This window comes from Corylus avellana, chromosome 9 (assembly GCF_965113065.1).
Source record: "Corylus avellana chromosome 9, dhCorAvel1.hap1.2, whole genome shotgun sequence".
Classification (NCBI taxonomy): domain Eukaryota; kingdom Viridiplantae; phylum Streptophyta; class Magnoliopsida; order Fagales; family Betulaceae; genus Corylus; species Corylus avellana.
In genome coordinates this window covers 1,499,839-1,519,949 of record NC_142498.1, presented here as the reverse complement: position 1 = coordinate 1,519,949, position 20,111 = coordinate 1,499,839, and the positions used below count along the sequence as shown (strand labels likewise).

Sequence of the window (20,111 nt, the reverse complement as noted above, 5' to 3'; positions counted from 1 at the left end):
AAAAAAAAAAAACGAGCCACCCCTAAATGGTTTGTTTATTAGGTAGTTTGAAAAACAATTGTCAATTTGGTCGATCCCTAAGTCCTCTCAATTTATATCACCTTTGGGATAGTCAGGTCTAGTCCATTAAAATAAGTCATGTTTTTTTAAGTTAAAAGTTCAGTATATATTGTCAGTCATGAGCTTTTTAGATGGAATCATGTGATGAACACAAAGTAGAGATTACCAAAAGAAGAAAAATTACAGGGAAACAAGAAACAAACACAAAACAGACCAACAAATGGAAAATATTATTTTTTTTAACAACAATCCAAAGCAAGCCATTTTCACAACAAACTCGGGGGAATCGTTTTGATGAAGCAAGAGAGTGTGAATATTGCCACCAAAACTGGTTATAGTGGCCCATAGTGTGATGTTTTTGGTCCCGAGCTCGACCTCGGGTTGTTGTCATTCGTGATAATTTTTTTTTTTCATTTAATTAATACTTTAGTACTTCTTATAAAGTGTGAGGTCAAATTCCGCCTCAAAATATTGATTTGGAATGTGAGGTGAATTAAAAAAAAAAAAAAGTTACACTAATTTAATATGTTAACAAAATTAAAATTTAGTATTGGGAAAAGAAATCAGCATCAAAATTAGAATATACTTTCTCCTCCTCACAAGATATGTTTACCTAGCTTACATGTTAGAAGTTTGAATTTATCACTAACTTCATATACAAGTTATTTCTTTCTTTTTCTTTTTCTTCTTCAACTTGGCAAAGAAAAATTTAGAACCATGAAAAGAAAGAAGTAAGTAATCAAAATTAGAATATTCTTTCATCTTCTCACAAGATATGTTTAGGTAGCTTAGAAGTTAGAAGTAAGAATTTAGGTAGCTTAGAAGGAGAAACCTAAAAGATTATGTATGAGAGTGAAGATGCCCCATTATTAACTTTTTAATTTTAAAACGAACCAAAATGGGGAGTGTAGGAGCTTTCGAGCGGAAATAAAATAAAATAATAATAAAAGCGGAAATAAATTAAAATAAAGACAAACAATTTTATGTGATTCGGTCTATAACCTATGTTCAGTCGTTCACAATATAAAGCCCTAAAGGCTATATTGTTGCTCTTATTCACTTTATTATTTTACAATACAAATAGGGGAGATGGGGAAATAAAAAATGGTATGAGAGATTAAATCAAATCATAATTGAATGTATTCAAATCTGATTTGATTTTGCTATAATGAATTACAATATCATTTCGCACAATATACTCTAGCAACTTTCACACTCTACTTTATATATAGACTCAAACTCCGCCTAAATTAATGAGGTTCAATATGTGAAATATTCATTTGAAATATGAAGTGAAATATAAAGACAGGGTTTAATTCATTGAAAATGTGAATTTAAAATCTTAACAAAAGAAAATTTTAGAATTGTGAAAAAAATAAGCAATCAAAATTAGAATATACTTTCCCCTCCTCATAAGATATGTTTTTATAGCTTACAAGTTAGAAGTTAGAATTTATTACTTACTACATATACAAGTTATTTCTTTCTTTTTCTTTTTCTTTTTCTTTTTCTGATATGTTTTTGTAGCTTACAAGTAAGAAGTTAGAATTTATTACTTGCTTCATATACAAGTTATTTCTTTCTTTTTCTTTTTTCTTTTTCTGATATTTTTTTGTAGCTTACTAGGTAGAAGTTAGAATTTATTACTTGCTGCATATACAAGTTATTTCTTTCTTTATCTCTTTCTTTTTCTTTTTCTTCTTGAGAGGGTCATGCAACTCTTATGCTTTTTTTTTTGTCTTTTTTTTCTTTTTTTTTTTTTTTCACATGGGAAGTTTGTAATTTGGGCAATGCAAATCTTTTGCTTTTGAGTCAAAGAGGTGGAAGAATATATACCTTAACACAAATGATTGAATTTGTTTGGATCATATTCATATTATACCAAGCTAGCTTTTATTCATATAATTTTTTTTTCAAAGTCGAAACTTTAACATCTCATGTCTATGTGTTGAGTATGTTGATACCATTACAAATAGCATGAACGAATTGATTTTGGAGTTATATTGTACAACTAGGTCTCATAGATTAATATGGACAAAAAGGTTTAAAGATTTAGTTTTCACATGCATATTAGAGGGAACAACTGAATATTCCTTTTGTTGGAAAAATTTCCAAGCAAGAGAATGGTCGTTGATTTTTGTGAAGGATCAATTTTTTTTTTTTTTTTCAAATTGGGTTGAAGGAACAAGTCTATTAAACTAACATTTGTCCATTGAGCATATGTTTCTCACATGCACTTTAAAAATTATATGTGATTCTAAAAATACATGTGAATGCAGTTTACTAACTTAGACTAACATTTTAAATGTTTATAGATATTTGATACTATTCTAAATGGGTTGGAAGATATTTCCTCTTGACTGGTTTGAAAGAAATTTATGTCCAAAATGTAACTATGCTACTTATTGTTTTATTTTATGATATATATCTATATTTATATTCACATAAGTCAAATTACATCGTCGTTCTTTTCACATGGCCTACTTGAAAAATTAATCTTATGTAGAGAATTTGCAATTCATAGGCTATGTTGGAAACTATACATATAAGAGTTTATTCATTTCAAGTGTAATAGAAAGAGTCAAAATGGAGAGGATACATTTTATGGTTTAATTTGGATTAAATTTCACATATTTAATGGTATATATAATGCCACGTAACACTATGTACACCGTTATATGTAACAAAACAAAATCTTAATACTAATATAGATCCTCTCTATTTTACGTCATTTAAATTTTAAATGACGTGACATTATGTATACCGTATAACACTATATGTATTATTAGATGCAATAAAACAAAATCTTGATAGTAAAACAGATCTCTCATTCTATGTTTATCTCTTTTATTTCAGTCAAGTTAAGTTGAGTCCATGAATTTTAGTTGAGTCCAACCCATTATATTTAAGTCATGATTTTAAGTTGAAAGTCCAACATTGTCGGTCCTGAGCTCTTTTTATTTTTAGATGAGATGAAACAAGTAGAGATTAACAAGAACAAGAAAAATTATAGGGAAACAAGAAAACAAATACAAATGATCTAATCGACAAGTAGAAAATACTATTCTGAACAACATTTAGAGAAAAAAGAAAAAAAAAAAGAAAAAAAAAAAAAGCACAAATCCTTCTCACAACTAGAGATATTTGTCTTGATGGAACAAGCGAGTGTAATTAATACTATCAATTGAGAAATGATCACTTATTCTAAAAAGTTAAATTAATAAAAAGAAGTAAATTAATCAATACTTTAATACTTTCCTTCACGTGTGGACTCAAATTCTCCTTTAATAGGTGAATCCCAACGCGAGGTGTAATAGTATTTAACTAAAATGATGGTTAAATTGTGGAATTAGGATTCAAACCCATGATCTCTGGTTCCAATACTACGTTAAATCAATATTTGTCCTAAAAACTTAATCAAATAAGAAGATGTAAATTTAATCAAATACATTAATACTAATACCAATTAACTTGGTATTTCAGTTGAGTCCATGTATTGTTAAAGTTGCAGAGTATCAATGAAAGGCAATCTGTCAAATTGCAACAAAAGTTGCGAAATCGGTCCCTCAAAGTGGCTAGTTTTATTGCTTATTTATTAATTAGTTAGTCTCTGTAGTGATACAACAATATATATATATATATATATATATATATATATATATATAAAAGGAATGTCATCGTCCCATTTCAAGGCCACCCATGAAATACTCTAAGAAAAGAAGAAGAAGAAGAAGCTATTAATTAAATGTTTAATATATTATTCTATATATGGTCAATCTGCTGAAATATCAGTAAGAAATATATTACAGAATAATATTAATTTGTATGAAACTAATTTGATAGTTATCCATATATCTGGCAAACTTTAAAGGCGTATTCTTTCCCTCAGAATATACAAACGTCATTGTATGTATCGCACAAAATAAAAATAAAACCGAGAAACTAAAAATAGAAGTTGAAGAAAATAAAAAAAAATAAAATAAAACTTGAAAGGTGTTAAATTACCAATTATTCAAAAAATTGAAGCTAAAAGAAAATAATGATTTTTTTATTTATTTAGTTAATATTTTAACTCTCTTTCATTTGAAATGTGAGGTAAAATATTACAGGAAAAAAAATATATTGAGAATTTAATAAGCAATCAAAATTTAATATAAAAGAAAAACTTCACTTAACTCCCTAAATTTTCATCACAAGTATAATTATCCTCGCAAACTTTAAAAACTCTCAATTTAGTGTATTTATCTTTTAATTTTATTTATTTATTTTTTTTTTCAATTTCACCAATATGTTAGAATTTTCTGTTAAATCCTAATGAAGGAGTGTTAAAATTCTCAAAATACCCCTTCCTTTTTTTAGAAATTAAAAAAAAAAAAAACAAAAACAAAAACAAATTGCAAGGATTTAGGCATTGGGCAGAATTTACCGGAATTTGAAAAAAAAAAAAAACACATGCCCGAATCTTTGAAAAAAATATCTAATATTTTTTTTGTCTAAAAAAAAAAAAAACACATAGGTAAACCGGAAAGAAGGTACTTAATTAGTTTGCAGAAAATAGTGGGATTTGAGTGGGCGGGCACTTTATTCACACCTGGAATGGAATTGGGGGCAATTAATGCAATTAAATCTATTCTTTGCGTTAATTGTAGGCAAGTGAACGCCAAAGGTTATTATTCCAATTAAAGTAGAAACAAATAAATAAATATTGAATATTGGAGCAATTCATTTCCCTCGGCCCTCCACTACTACAACACCACCAAACCAAACCAAACCAAACAGCAGCCTTTCCAATTCCAACAAATAATACTAATAACCACTTCCATCTTCAAATCTATACTACTACCTCCTCCTCCTACTACTACTACTCGGATCCTCATTATTATTTCCTAATTTCACTCCATCATCCATATATATATATATATATATATATATGGAGACGAACGGCATGCGCATCGTCCAAGAGTTTCTAGAAGAGAGATATTATGGGGATGCAGAGCTGTACGCAACACAGGTGGATGAAAATGATGAGAAAGTTGTTTGTAGGACGTGCCGGAAACCGATATTGGGTGCCGCTTTTCAATGCGGGGATAGAGACAGGATGTACTTTCACATATCATGCCTCAATGTACCCACAAATCACAAAGCCCTTTTGTTACACTTCGGCTACCTGGAGCATGATCCCTTCATCTTCACAGAAGAAGTGAAAAATGATGGCAAGGAGGACGTTAACCTTGTTTGCTTCGGCTGTGAGAAGCCAGTATCTGGTGCCGGATACAAATGCTCCACCTCCCATTGCAATTTGGTCCTCCACAAATCATGTGCTGAGCTGCCTCCCCAAATACAACAACACCCCTTCCACCGCCTAAACCACACCCTTTCTCTTGTGAAGCCAAATGATGAATATTGTAATGCTTGCGGTAAAAGCTGCAATGCATACCCCTTCTACCATTGCAGTAAGTGCGATTTCAACCTTGATATCGCATGTGCTACCCACTCACGAATTAATATTGAAGACTGCCAACATTCTTTCATCTCTTTCTTTAACCAAATCCAATTCACTTGCCAAGCTTGTGGTGAGGAAAGCAAGGAGTTGGCGGTCCATTGTACCATCTGTCAAGTTTTGATTCACATCAAATGTGCTCGATTTTCAAAAATCATCAAAATTACATTTCATGATCACTCACTCACTCTCACCTACTCTCTTCGTCAAGTCAAAGAGCACAACAGTATATTTTGTAATCTCTGCTATCAAAAGGTGAAGACAGAATATGCAGTCTATTATTGTCAAAAATGCAGTTATGTGGTCCACTTGGCCTGTGCATTTAAATATAAAAAAGCTGAACATTTTATGTGGCTGCATGAAGAATCTGTTGATTTAGCAACTACTGTTAAGGAGGTTGAAGGGGTTCAGGAGATGCGACATTTTAGCCATCAACATGATTTAATTCTTAGCAACGAGGAGCTCACGAAGGATGAGCTATGTGATGGCTGTATGGAATTAATCTCCACCCCATTTTATAGTTGTACACAATGTAATTTCTTTCTCCACGGTAAATGTGCTCAACTACCAAGAAAAAAGCGACACCTACTTCACCAACACCAGCTCACCCTCTTACAAGGACCCTTCCTTGATAAATTGTTCTGTTGTGATACTTGTGAACGTCTCAATGGTGGATTCACCTATAGATGTGACATGTGTCGTTTCGACCTTGACCTTCAATGTTGTTCAATTCCGGAAACTCTGAGACACAAAGGTCACGAACACTCCCTCTTCCTTGCTATTAATTCTAATAGAAAATGTCATGTTTGTAATTTCACTTCTAACAAGAAACCCGGCATATTTGTATGCACTGATTGCGATTTTGCCTTGGGTTTCGAATGTGCAACTCTTCCGCTCGTAGCTAGACACAAAGATGACGATCATCTCCTCAAGCTCACCTACAGTGCTGAAGCTCATTGTAAAGAATATTATTGTTTAATTTGCGAAAAAGAAAGAGATCCCAAACAATGGTTCTATTATTGTGCTGAATGCGACTTCCCTGCTCATTCCCAATGCGTTTTAGGAAAATATCCATACATTAAGTTTGGAAGTACTTTCACATGCAGAGATGGTGGCGAGGACCCTCTCACTTTTGTCCCAAAGGCTGAGTCTTCTTTTCTATGTCGCAAATGTGGGAAGACGACTTTTGATGGCATTGGCGTAAAAGGCACTCGATACGAATTAAATTGGAACTTCTGTCATCTGTGTCTCGTAAAAACAGTTAAGTACTGGACCCGGTGGCAGTCGAGAAAGTCCACCTAGAGGATTTGTTATATGAAAAAAAGAATTTGGTCAATAAATTGCTAATTTGTATTGTATATTGTGTTTATGCATACCGAGTTTGTTAATGCATGATATTAATGGGAAGGTTGTTTCTCTTGATCATCAGTGTACGTACGTAGCTTCAAAATAGTACGTGTCACAGGTCAATGACCATTTACACCTTTGAATACTTGTTTAAGCTAAAGTTTTTCTTCTTCTTCTTCTTCTTTTAATATATATACAAAATTTAAACCCGTCTCTATTTGATTATCATTTTTATTTGTAACTTGACTAAATTTTTTTCTATATCATGTGATTCAAAAAGTAAAAGATTGGACTCTTAGATATGGAGCCAAAAATGTCCTTAATTTGTATTATAAAAGATTGGGATTCCTTATTATTATTCAACAATCATTACAAATATTGTTAACAAAAAAAACACAAAACAAAACCAACCGTTTGCTAGAAACACATACACATGTCCAACAATAGCAACATGCTACAGCCACGTACACAGCTATGTGTCCAAGAACTTGATTGTGAGTTGTTGTCGTTCCTCGTCCAATGTACTCGGCATTTCAGTTGAGTCCATGTATTATCCAAGTTGCAGAATATCAATGGAAAGGCAATTCATTTGTCAAATTGCATCAAAAGTTGTTGGGCTTACATTAATTTGTCAAATTTAGCAACTCGGGGGATTAACATTGTGATGAAGCAAGAGAGTGTAAATATTGCCAACAAAACTGGTTATAACGGCCCATAGTGTGATTTTTTGGTTCCTAACTCGACTGTGGGTTGTTGTCATTCATGGTAATTTTTTTTTTCATTTAATTAATACTAGTACTTCCCATATAGTGTGGGCTCAAACTCCACCTCAATGAATGAGACTAATATGTAACATATTGATTTGAAATGTGAGGTGAATTAAAAAAAAAAAAAAAAGAAGAGAAAATGTTATACTAATTTAATATCTTAACAAAGTAAAATTTAGTATTGTGAAAAGAAATCAGCAATCAAAATTAAAATATATTTTCACCTCCTCAATGAATATGTTTACGTAGCTTACAAGTTAGAAGTTAGAATTTATTACTAACTTTATATGCAAGTTATTTCTTTCTTTTTCTTTTTCTTCTTCAACTCGACAAAGAAAAATTTAGAACCATGAAAAGAAAGAAGTAATTAATCAAAATTAGAATATTTCATTACCTCCTCACAAGATATGTTTACTTAGCTTACAAGTAAGAAGTGATAATTTATTACTAACTTCATATATAAGTTATTTCTTTCTTTTTCTTTTTCAACTTGACAAAAAAAATTTAAAACTATGAAAAGAAAGAAGTAATGAATCAAAATTAGAATGCTCTAAAAAAGTGAGGCCGTTAGGAATGCTGTATAATCAAAAGTACATTATTTGTAGCCTCACCAAAATCACTTTTTGGTTATTTTGGTGAGGCAATTTAATGAAAATGCTTAAAAAGTTTCATTTTCAGCCTCACCTTTGATGGAAAAAAAAAAAAAAAATAGTGAGTAAACAGTACTCAATATTAAACTCACTATTAATATTGAGTACTATTCACTCACCAATTGAATAAAAAAATAGTTTGTCTCTCCCCCTTTTTCTTTTTGGTTTTTCTCTCCTCCTTTAACAGTGAAAGAAAGAATAAACAAAAATTTGAAAAAGAATATTTAAATGGAATAGTGAAAGTGAATTGTTAAAATAGTGAGGCTATTGGGAATGCTATAAAAAAGTGAGAAGTTAAAATAGAAAAAAAATGTACTTTTGATTATTTTGGTGAGTAAAATTTGGTGAAATTACTAATAATGCTTACAAAATATGTTTTTGTAGCTTACAAGTTCAAAGTTAGAATTTATTACTTACCGCATCTCCAAATTTTTTCTTTTTCTTTTTTCTTTTCTTGAGTGGGCTATGCAACTCTTTTTTTTTTTTTTTTTTTTTCTCACATGAAGTTACTTATCACAAAGAATTGGAATTTGGGCATTTCAAATATTTTGCTTTTAAGTCAAAAGAGGTGGTAGGATATTATACCTTACCACATACACCCTTTTTTTGTTTTTTTTTCAAATTGGGTTGAAGAAATGAGTTTGTTAAATTAATATTTGTCCTTTGAACATGCGTGCGTATATATATATTAGGGTATTCTAGTTTCACCTATGGTCCGAAACAGTACCTTGGGCTTCCCACACCTAAGATGTGGGCTACCAAGCATAGAGACCTCATATAGGATCCACTAGACTAATCCCCTAGCTTAATACCTCCTCAACTAGAGATATTAAGCATTGAGAGATGGGCTTTGCCCAAGTGGAGTGTCCCCAAAGGAAAGGTAGCACTCAAAGGGATTAGTACTTGAGACCTTGGGATCCTCAAGAGGTAACTCAATCGGCTGTAGACCACGCCTAATGAAGTGGAGTTCACTGGTTCGAATCCCCTCTCCCCCTTCTCTTGTGTAGACATGTCAAAAAAAAAAAAAAAAAAAAAACTTGAGACCTTGAGAGCACACCCCAAAAATTATATTTCTCACATGCATTTTAAGAATTATATTAATTCTAAAAATGCACTTGAGAATCACATTCTATAAAATATAACTACATTTATAGCTGCTCATCGTTTTATTTTATATATCTACATTCATCTTCACATAAGTCAAATTATATTATCTTTTTTCACATAACCTACTTGAAAAATATATCTTATGTACAAAACTTGCGATTCATAGGCTATGTTGGAACCTATATGGATAAGATCTCAATTTCAAGTGAAATAGAGAGTCAAAATGAAGAAGATTCATTTTATGGTTTTAATTAAATTTCACATATTTAATAGTGTATATGTACACCATATATTAAAATAAAAAATCATAAATACAAAAACTACACTTTGATGTATATAATCGTTTCTTTCGTATACCTTTGTCTTTTTACTGAGAGCATAAAATTCACATTGCTAAAAATATTTCTTTGTATAAACCGTTCTTTCATATACAGTATTTTTTCATAACATTTCTTTCCTAAATACTTTATTTCATGGAAAACATTTGTTAATCAGCTACAACTAGCAGGCGCAAGCCCAACCCTCCCTCCGGCAACATCGTACACCAAAATAAAAGTATAACTTAATTAAAATATGTTACGTTAGTCGGTATGATATGAATGTAATAAATGGGTATGAAGAGTAGCATTGCTCGTCACGTAACCGTCCATGTTTATAAATTAACGTGCCAGTTATAAAGTCAACAACTGAAATTTGAATTATTACTTGCCAGTTTCTTTCAAGTTTGTTTTTTTAACACATGGTTTGATTAGTTTGGGCCCACTACCAAGCCCACTATACATATCATATATTTTTATAGGCCGACTTTGGTAAATGACGGTCAATGTTTTATTTTTACTTTTATTTTCCTTTTTCTTTCTGTTTGATAAGGCAATAGAGCTCAATATAAACTTTAGCAAAATGCTTTGCTAACAGAAAACTTGTACTAAAGTTAATATAAAGTAAAGATCTCCCCCTCCCCTGCTGTGCGGCGCCGCCTCTTGTGCTCTGCTCATAATTCAAAGGGTGGCACATTTAAATTTAAATTTATTAAATGGATATAAAAATATAAGCTTCCATCATTTAAATTTATATATATATTTTTAAAAAATTTAAATTTAAACTGGGGAAGTTTTGGTAATAAATTTAATTTCTAGGCGCAGCTGGAGGATCTGGCCAACAAAGATGCAGATTTTGTGCCTGTTGTCTCCCCTGATGGGAATGAAGATTTTGGTTCAAGTGAGCAGCAGCATCCCACCAGTGTTCCTCTTGTCTCCTCTGAACCCAATGAAGATGTTGGTTCAAGTGAGCAGCAGCATCCGAGTCAATCCGGACCTGCAGCCCCCTTCCCTATCAGACGCATAGATTTTGGACCATTTGCTCCTTCAGCTTTCAAAAAGTAGTGAACTTGAATAACAAGACTAGCATACATACAATTCTCATTTGTTGTAAATATTGAATAAAAAAGAATTCTGGACATACACAATTGTTATCATGAATGCGCTTTGGGGCAAGTTTTGCTTTATCCATTTGCTATGTGGACTTGATGGGATTCAGACTACTTTTTGTGCTTCGTCTGGCTTATATGTTGTTATTGATTGAGAAAGAAGATAACAACTATACGGGCTCCAAATCTTGACTTATATGTTGTTATTGATTTTTAGGAGATTGTACCTGAACTAATTTAAAACTCAATTAAGAATAATATCCAAATTAAAGACTTATGCTTTATGTAAATACTCCAACTCAACTCGGATAATTAGACTTTGCTGTTTGTATGCTTTGAAACTATCCAAGAAGAGTTTTTTTTATCACTTTAATAAGAGTAATTGAAGGAAAAGTTTGGGAGATTAACAAGTTTGTTAAGTTGCTGAATGTGTATTGTCTGCCATCCCTCTATTTTGGAACAAGTGCATCTTGTGTTGGCACTGATTTCAATTGCTCGATCGTGTTTGCATAATTATGGGGACCCAAATCGATGCGAAGATTATGATCCCAGAATGAGGTTTTTGCTTTAGATTTTAGGTTCTGATATCAAAGCTTCCAAGTTTAACAAGCATACTTTGATGATATCCTTTCTTGGCTTCACTTATCTCATTCTTTTTTCTGCCTTATTTTGCTTTGCTTTTGTTTGGATGCTGGCTCTCTGGAGTAGACATAAATACGCAGCAGGTTGTGTAGATAATTCTTATGTATTTCTTTTCCATTTCCTTTTTATTTTTTCTGCTTGAGGGAGGGATGGAGGGAGCAAGAGAGTAAGATAAAAAGAGAGATGGAGGGAGATTATTAGTGGTTGCTAGACTTCTCTGGATAGCTCTACTTGTCCTACATCTTTGGATAAGGGAAAGAGTAAAATGGGGGAAGAGGAGGAGGGGTTGATGAGAGGGTTTTTCCCTACTATATGAATCCTCTCATTTGGAATGTGAGGGCTTTAAATCACCCCTCTAAACAAAGGGAGGTTAAACTTCATAAGATTGGTTTAGTGTGCTTGACTGAGACTAGGGTAAAGGAAACTAAAGCTGATTTGATCAAAAATACAATTGTTCCAGATTGGAGCTTTGTTGTTGACTAAGAGAAGCATGTCCTGGGCAGAATTTGGATTTGTTGGAATAAATATGAGTTTGATGTTACTGTCCTTGATACGGGTCGCAATTCTAGGCACTCTCTAATAGGACCGGTTCACTCACAAAAAAAAAGGGTTTAAGACACGTGTCGTAATTCTACGCATTCTCTAAGCCAAAACTTGACTTGTATATATATATATATATGATAACTTAACCACACACTTATAACAAGTATTGTTTTCTTTAAAGTTTCGGGTGTAAATTTTATATATACATACAACTTTAAGAGGGAGTTAGGAAACATAATTAGTTTTAAACGAACATAATATTTCTCAGACCATCTATATTGCCAACACCATCATACCATGTCAACCAATATTTTGAATATGAAGACAATGATGAGAAAGAAAAACAAATATTTTATTCTTCAAAGTTAGCACTGGTTTATCTTTAACACCGATAAGATCAAAAAATTAAGTGTTCTTGTATAAAACTATCTTTGTCAACAAATATTAATAAAACATGGTCATTTATTCTCTCTTAAACTCATCTCATGCTTCATCAATAGTAATACAAAATTTTGAATCACCAATTTCTTCATGAATTGCAGTTAGTACCATCATATATTGCACATGTAAAATCTAATTTATGTTCATGAGATGAAGTATATTTAGCATTTTGTTAAGCATCATCTAAGACAATTTCAACTACTTTCTTGTTGTACATGGATATAAGTTTTATCAACCGAATGAAATTGTTACGCTTTTTTAAGTCGAGACCGATCCCTAAGAGTACATCCTTGTGATGTTAAATACCGAATCCAATCGATTGAATTCTTCGATCACAATCGAAGAATATATAAAACATGAAGCTAGCTTTTTAAGGCATATATATATATATATATATATATATATATATATATATATATATATATATGGCAACGGCAGAGCAGAGAGATGAGATCAGTAGGGAATGAGCTTCTAAAGCTGGTGATCTTCTATATTCTTATAGCTCGGAAACTGCCACCTAACTCCTTGCTCTCCGTCCACGGGATGGACTCGTCAAGTCCATATATAGTATTTATTCCTACTAATACTTATTAAAAAATGATTTTTAAATATATAATAGGGATCAGATTAAAATGATTTTACTTGCTAAAATCTCATCAACATATATATTTTTCTTTAGCTCTTTATCAATCTTGCATTTTACAATTTGAAACAAAGAAAAAAAAAACATCATATTCCCCCTCATGCCGGCACTTAAAGATGGATATAATTTTCCTCCAAATTAAGTTGGAGAAATTTTTTTCAATTTAGTTTATTAAATTTGAATATGTCTTTAGAGCATGTGATCCTTACATGCAATTCTTAAAATGTATGTGAGAAATATATCTTCTTTTTCCGAATAACTTGGATATTGCAAATTTAGAGTTAGTTTGAGCCTTGGGGGATGTAATATTTCCTGAATAACTTGGACATAAATTTCCTACAATCAGGTTTATTTCCTACAAAAAAGCATTTAAAAGCAACACATATTATTTAAGCTTATAAAAAATTATGTGAGAAGCACATGCTATTAAAAAAAATACATGTTTTTCACATGCTAATGACACATGTCACTTTTAAAAGCGATTTTTTAGAAAATTTATGTCCAACTTGAAAAGTGTTAAATCACCACTTATTCCAAAATACTTAGTTAACTTAAGAATAAATGATGAAGTTTTTTCATTCAATTAATATTATAACACTCTCTTTCGGTTATAGCTAGGTTCAAACATTGCCTCAATATGTGAAATATTCATGTGAAATGTAAGGTAAGTTATAAAAAGAAGGCTAAACTACTAGAAAATAATAAATTTAATATCTTAATTAACAAAAGTAAAATTTAGAATTGTGAAACGAAATAAGCAACAAAAGTCAGAATAACAAGCTATAATTTATTACTTACTAGTTAGAAATTGATCATAGTGATATAATAGTAGGGACTCTTTAAGTGTAATGGGTGTATTAGGTTAGTGGGCCAAAGCCCTTTGGTGAGTAAGGCCCAAATAGTTAGGCTTGAGTTTAGGGCTAGCTCTATATAAGATTCGTAATAAGGCGTGAAAAGGATTATTCAGTAAAAGGTTTCTTGGAGATTAACTGTTCTCAAATCAGCCTTGGAGATTCTTGGGCTTCTTGAAGTGCCCATTCCTAATTACCATCCAATCTTTCATATTCAGTCATTCTATCCATTCCATTATCCATTCAATTAATATCTCAAATTCCATATAGGAACTAGAAAATCTGTTACACATATTTGAGTTTAGAGTATAAACGAAACATAGAAACGCCAACACCTTCAATGTAAAAATCTGTCATGATCAGCCCAAAAAAGTTGAAGTAATTGAACGATTTGGGACCAAAGCTTACCACTTTAACTCTGTCCAACTTCCCTCCTATTATTCCAACTGAATTTGGTTTCAATGAAATCAATTATTATCAAATTGTTTAGGGTATTTGGTTTCAATTGTTACTGGGTACTGATATAGTTTGTGAATTTTGGATCAAATTTCGGTTACAAATAGTGTGTAGAGTAGTGATATGGTTGAATTCTTGTTTCTCATCATTATTCTTTTCCAATTTCTAAGGATTTACATCATCAGCACTTACTCTGTATTTCAAGATCTTGTTTTTCAGAGTGTCAATCAAGTGAAAATGAATTTTTAAACTGAAAGATATGAAACTTTATTTTTTATTTTTTATTTTATTTTAATTTTTTTTTTTATCATCTATAGTTTTAAGAACTTAAACCCACCTATATGCGCGAATGTAAAAAGAAAAAGTCCCACATTGGAAAGATGTAAGAAGTGTGAATGGTTATATAATATTGTTGGATCCAAACTAATAAGCTTAAGATTTTGGATTGTGTGGTGTCTCAACATGTAATATTCTGAACTCACTAAAAAAAAAAAAAATACTCCCCATTGTATCAATCTACTTAACAAGGTCAAAGGAAACTTTTGACACATAATAAAAGAGTTGTTGTTGGTTGTTGTTGGTTAAATAATTTCTCTAGACATTCATATATATGCTATTTAGTATAAAGGATTTTCCTTGAAAGTAGTTAATTTAATCAACATTTTAACACAACATCTCATGGCTTGTGAGCTCAAACTCCTTTTAATAAGTGAAGCATAACAATTAGCCTAGAATCGGCTGGTTGTTGATTGTTTTTCCAAGCTTGTTGTTGAGTTATCGTAAAAAATTTGGAGCTTCAAATCTAGTCCTAAAAACCCCAACAAATTAGTTAAAAATACTGTTCTTTATCAAACCACCTTAATGGTTTGTTTAGGTAGTTTGAATACTAGTTGTCAATTTGCTCGTTCCCGAAGTCCCAATTACAACATTACATGCCCACTTACAAAATTTTGTGTATAGGGAATTATGACGATGACCTCCCTGATCTTCCCGAGCCTTTCTGGAGATATTCAATTTCTTACATCAATTATATGTGGGACATGGGCAATACAGCTAGTTTAACTAAATTACATGTTTCATATCTTCAACCTTACAATTGGTATGACTCTTAGGATTCATTTTCCTGGCACACAGGCAAGATTAGAGCATGCTATATATATATATATATATATATATATATATATATATATATATATATATATATATATTCAGCTCAATGAATAACTTATTCAAAAATCTTAGATTGAAAATGCAACCACCATATATATGGAAAGTTATGTTTGAAGCAATGTACAAAAAATGCAGCAATATTAATTCCATGCAGAACCTTATAACATAAAGATCATATAAAGTCATTAATAATCATAGGCATTGGATTCAGCTAGCATGTTTATACTGAAAAATGCAGAAGGGAGCATACAAGAATAATATGATTGGCCTTGAGTTTGATTCTTCTGTACCTAGGGGCCCAAAAATAAAAGGGGAAATTATCCTCAAGCATTCTATTTCTGGGTGTTGAACTGGATTATTCAAAGTGGTGGGACTTGGGTGCAATTGTAGCCATTCTCATATCCATAAGATTTCTCTCTTCTTTGCCATCCTCAAGTTGAAGGAGAGAGCTTCACCCTGTTTCCGAACACTCTATACCAAGAGAACAAGCCATATATATATATATATATATATATATATATATATATATATAAATGAGAGAAAAAAAAAATGCAATAAACAAAGTTTTTAATGAATTTCTATTTCTCTACAGGCAGCATCCAAATTGATGCTAATTAAATTAATTAATAAAAAAATGGAGCCTTCTAACTCGCCCACCACAAACTTAATAAACAAACTTACCTGAGTTAACGAAAAATGAAAGAAAGAAAGAAAAACCCGCCAAAGAAACCAACTGAAACCAGAATCAGTTATTTAGTAAATTACCTATTTAACCCCACCACACACTCTCCCACCCATTCTTTTAAATCGAAGTCTCTGCGATATGATTCCCTCCAAGAAAATGGACCCTAAAACATCTTCTTCCTCTGCTTTGCCATCCACCGATCCCCCACCGTTCGATGTGTCTACTTCGACGGCCCAAGAATGCCTTATTGCCCTCTGCGGTGAGGATCACAGCACCGATGCCGTGGAGTCCATCCTTTCCCACAGCCCGGAGATTATGCTCAGCAGCCAGAGCCTCCTCCGCTACAAAACGGCGTTGCTCTGCGACTCTACCGCCGGCAGAGTCGAATGCCTCAACGACGCCGTCAAGTCCTCAAGCCAAGCTCTAGCGCTTTCCCCGAACACCATCTCCTTCGCACTCTTCCACGCCGTCTTGCTCTTCCAACTCGCCCGAAACGACGCCGGTCCGTACGATGCCGTGGTCCAAGAATGCGATCACGCGTTGCTGATCGAGAACCCGACGGAGCCAGGGTACAAAGTCCCGGTCCAGGCTTCGCGGCTCGAGAAGATCAGGGAGGTTATCGTGGAGCTGGCAGAGAAATCCAAGTGCCAGATCATCGTTCTTGGAGGTGGGAACAGGAGGGACAAGTGGAAACGGCTCGTAGAGGATAATTCCCTGGCGAAGGTAAAGGCCGAGTTCGAGGATGCCCGACGGCAAAAGTGGGGGGTCCCAGGGCCGAGGGCGCCTCCGGATTTTGATCGGTTGCCAAAGAAACACCAGGAAGTCGAGTCCAACGACGTCGCTACGATCAGTCGAGTCAGGGCGTTCTGGAACGACAAGATGAGTGTGAAAGAAAAGAGGAAGTTGTTGAGAATTGGGATCAAAGATCTCAAAGAGTATTTGAAAAAGAATAAGTTTGGAATGGCAAATAAGGTTTTGACGGAAGCTATTGATTACGCTAAGGCAGAGAAGATATGGAGGTATTGGGTGTGCTCTTACTGTGGAGACAGGGCTTTGGATCCAGATATCAACAAGCATCTTACGAGTCATATACATCTTACCGAGAGTTGTCAATCTCTTTTGCCGAATGAAGCTCCCGAATCGGCCGTTGATAAGGTCAAAAAGGGCATTTGGAGGCCCGTGGAATCGATTTCCGCCACCACCGCTACTGCAGATTGGCCTTATGTTGAAGACAGTGAGCGGGCAGAAATCATAAAGAGAATTCGTGCCAAACTGCAATTGTTTACGCGTAGAAAATGTCTTGTTTGTACCACTCTGGTTGCGCTGCAGAACTTGATAATGGAATTGCTGCAAAAAAACCATAATATTCCTAATTCGGTAATTACGGATCTTTGGCGTCAGCACACGCTCCAATTGATATGCACTTTGGAAGCTCCGGAGCTCAATCTTGTTTTTCAGTTGTTGGAAGATCTGGCAAATGCTTGCGCTTTGCATTGTCTTGGTAATATCATTTCGAAGGAAGACGTTAGAGGCAATAACTGGTTTTGGGGCAACATTCGAGAGAGTGTTTTTTTCAGCAGCGACTTATCAGCTCTCCTTTTCGATGTCCGGTTCTTGCGAGGAGAGACTGTTGAGCCAGACAATGGAATTGCAGTGTTAACTTCAATTAATGCTGAAGATTTTTGTGTTGCTGATTGTGATAGTGATGCTTTTGTTTCTTGGCTATGGACGGAAGGTCCTACAATTGAGGAGCAAACAAAGAAATGGAGAAGTCTGAAAAGAGCTAGCAAATCTCAGCGAATGGAGTTGGACGAGATCGTTAGAGCTGAATCTCGCCGTTTGCACCGAATGTGTGAAAGAAAAGGCGAGTATTTGAGATATGATATGCCATTGATGAATGTTAAGAGGTTATGTAGTGTTGATGAAAATAGAAAAAGGGGTTATGTATCCCTCTTGTTCAAACAGTGGCAAGAGCTCGAGCGTAAGAGTGAGGATGATGAGGGTGCTGCTGCTGAGTTAGATATCATATGGAGTATTATGAAGGAATCAGAAGAAGCAGATTTTGAAATTCAAACGGCAATCCAGAGGCAGAAAAATCGCCTTGCTCAAGAGGTAAATTAATTAATGCATATGGAATCTATCTATTCTCGTTCCTTAATTATGGTCTCTCACCATGTCAAGTGTTGCAGATTTACCAACTTGATGTAATAATCGCAGCGACTCGTGCTGCCATGGAGCAGACGGCGCTGAAATCTGGGGTTGTAGCTAAGTTTGACTACCGGTTTGCTTTGGTGCCCCAGTTAAAGTCATTCATGAAGGTTTGTACGTATTGGTGTTTTCTTGAATGTTCTTACCTTTTTATTGGCAACTACTTTTATTTATTTATTTTTTTAGGGATATATAAATCTTTCATTAATTTCTAGGCGCAGCTGGAGGATCTGGCCAACAAAGATGCTGCAGAAATATCTAATCCCACCAGTGTGCCTGTTGTCTCCCCTTATGGGAATCAAGATTTTGGTTCAAGTGAGCAGCAGCAGCATCCCACCAGTGTGCCAGTTGTTGGTTCAAGTGAGCAGCAGCATCCGAGTCAATCCGGATCTGCAGCCCCCTTGCCTGTCAGACGCTTTGATTCTGGACCATTTGCTCCTTCAGCTTTCAAAAAGTACTGAACTTGAATAACAAGACTAGCATACATACATACAATTCTCATTTGTTGTAAATATTGTATAAAAAAGAATTCTGGGCATACACAATTGTTATGAATGCGTTTTATGGTGAGTGAGATTGCCATGACAGAAGCTTGTAAATGTTCTGGTTATCTTGCAGAGTAAAAAAAAAAAAAAACAAATCCTTCCAAATGGGCGAAAAGTACAATAGACATAAATACGCAGCAGGTTGTGTAGACAATTCTTATGTATTTCTTTTTCTTTTCCTTTTTATTTTTTCTGCTTGAGGGAGGGTGGGAGGGAGGGATGGAGGGAGTAAGAGAGTAAGAGAAAAAGAGAGGGAGGGAGATTATTAGTGGTTGCTAGACTTGTCTGTAACAGAGAGAAAGGATACCAAGAGGGAGAGAAAGGGAAGAGGATGGATAAATGAAATTGTTGGCTGTGGTTAACTGATGTTCCCAATCCCAGGAGAGAGAATGAGTTGAGCATGTCATTTTCTTCAAAATTATAATATTTTATTACTTTTTTTATAATCCTCATCAAAAATATTCTTGATATGCTTAAATGAGTTAAATCTGTTTTCTGCAGAGTTTTGAAGTCTGACTCAACGAGCTATATATATGGCTGTGGTTGTGGATCCAATTCGGAGTGTAAAAGAGAAGATGATATGATATATGGATGCCTAGGGAAACTGAACCTATCTCTAAGAGTGACAGTTTTACTGGGGTGAAATGAGGGAAGAGGAGGAGGTGTTGATGAGAGGGTTTTCCCCTACTTTATGAATCTTCTCATTTGGAATGTGAGGGGTTTAAATCACCCCTCTAAACAAAGGGAGGTTAAACTTCATAAGATTGGTTTAGTGTGCTTGATTGAGACTAGGGTTAAGGAAACTAAAGCTGACTTGATAAAAAATGCAATTGTTCCAGATTGAGGCTTTGTTGTTAACTATGAGAAGCATGTCATGGGCAGAATTTGGATTTGTTGGAATAAATCTGAGTTTGATGTTATTATCCTTAATACGTGTCGCAATTCTAGGCACTATTTAAGCCATAACTCGGCTTATATATATATATATATATATATATATATATATATATATATATGATAACTTGACCACACACTTATAACAAGTATTGTTTTCTTGAAAGTTTCTTGTG

General features: G+C 33.6%; 2 protein-coding genes across 2 annotated transcripts; both read left to right on the top strand.

Annotated features, from left to right (window-relative positions):
• Window positions 1-5,005: 5,005 nt before the first annotated feature.
• Window positions 5,006-10,813, top strand: LOC132189510 (uncharacterized). The gene is made up of 2 exons (XM_088510439.1): window positions 5,006-6,811; window positions 10,568-10,813. The coding sequence occupies exons 1-2, from the start codon at window positions 5,006-5,008 to the stop codon at window positions 10,811-10,813; spliced, it is 2,052 nt and encodes a 683-aa protein (XP_088366565.1).
• A 5,631-nt stretch (window positions 10,814-16,444) lies between these two features.
• LOC132189507 (uncharacterized) lies at window positions 16,445-18,957 on the top strand. The gene is made up of 3 exons (XM_059604250.2): window positions 16,445-18,400; window positions 18,478-18,606; window positions 18,712-18,957. The coding sequence occupies exons 1-3, from the start codon at window positions 16,445-16,447 to the stop codon at window positions 18,955-18,957; spliced, it is 2,331 nt and encodes a 776-aa protein (XP_059460233.2).
• The last annotated feature ends 1,154 nt before the right edge of the window (window positions 18,958-20,111 follow it).

Bases quoted from the DNA above. Each gene is read 5' to 3' on its own strand.
- LOC132189507 (XM_059604250.2), top strand. From the start codon at position 16,445: ATGGACCCTAAAACATCTTCTTCCTCTGCTTTGCCATCCACCGATCCC. The intron at 18,401-18,477 runs GTAAATTAATTA...CAAGTGTTGCAG, and splicing joins AAAATCGCCTTGCTCAAGAG to ATTTACCAACTTGATGTAAT. The intron at 18,607-18,711 runs GTTTGTACGTAT...ATTAATTTCTAG, and splicing joins AGTTAAAGTCATTCATGAAG to GCGCAGCTGGAGGATCTGGC.
- LOC132189510 (XM_088510439.1), top strand. From the start codon at position 5,006: ATGCGCATCGTCCAAGAGTTTCTAGAAGAGAGATATTATGGGGATGCA. The intron at 6,812-10,567 runs GTAAAAACAGTT...TTTAATTTCTAG, and splicing joins ACTTCTGTCATCTGTGTCTC to GCGCAGCTGGAGGATCTGGC.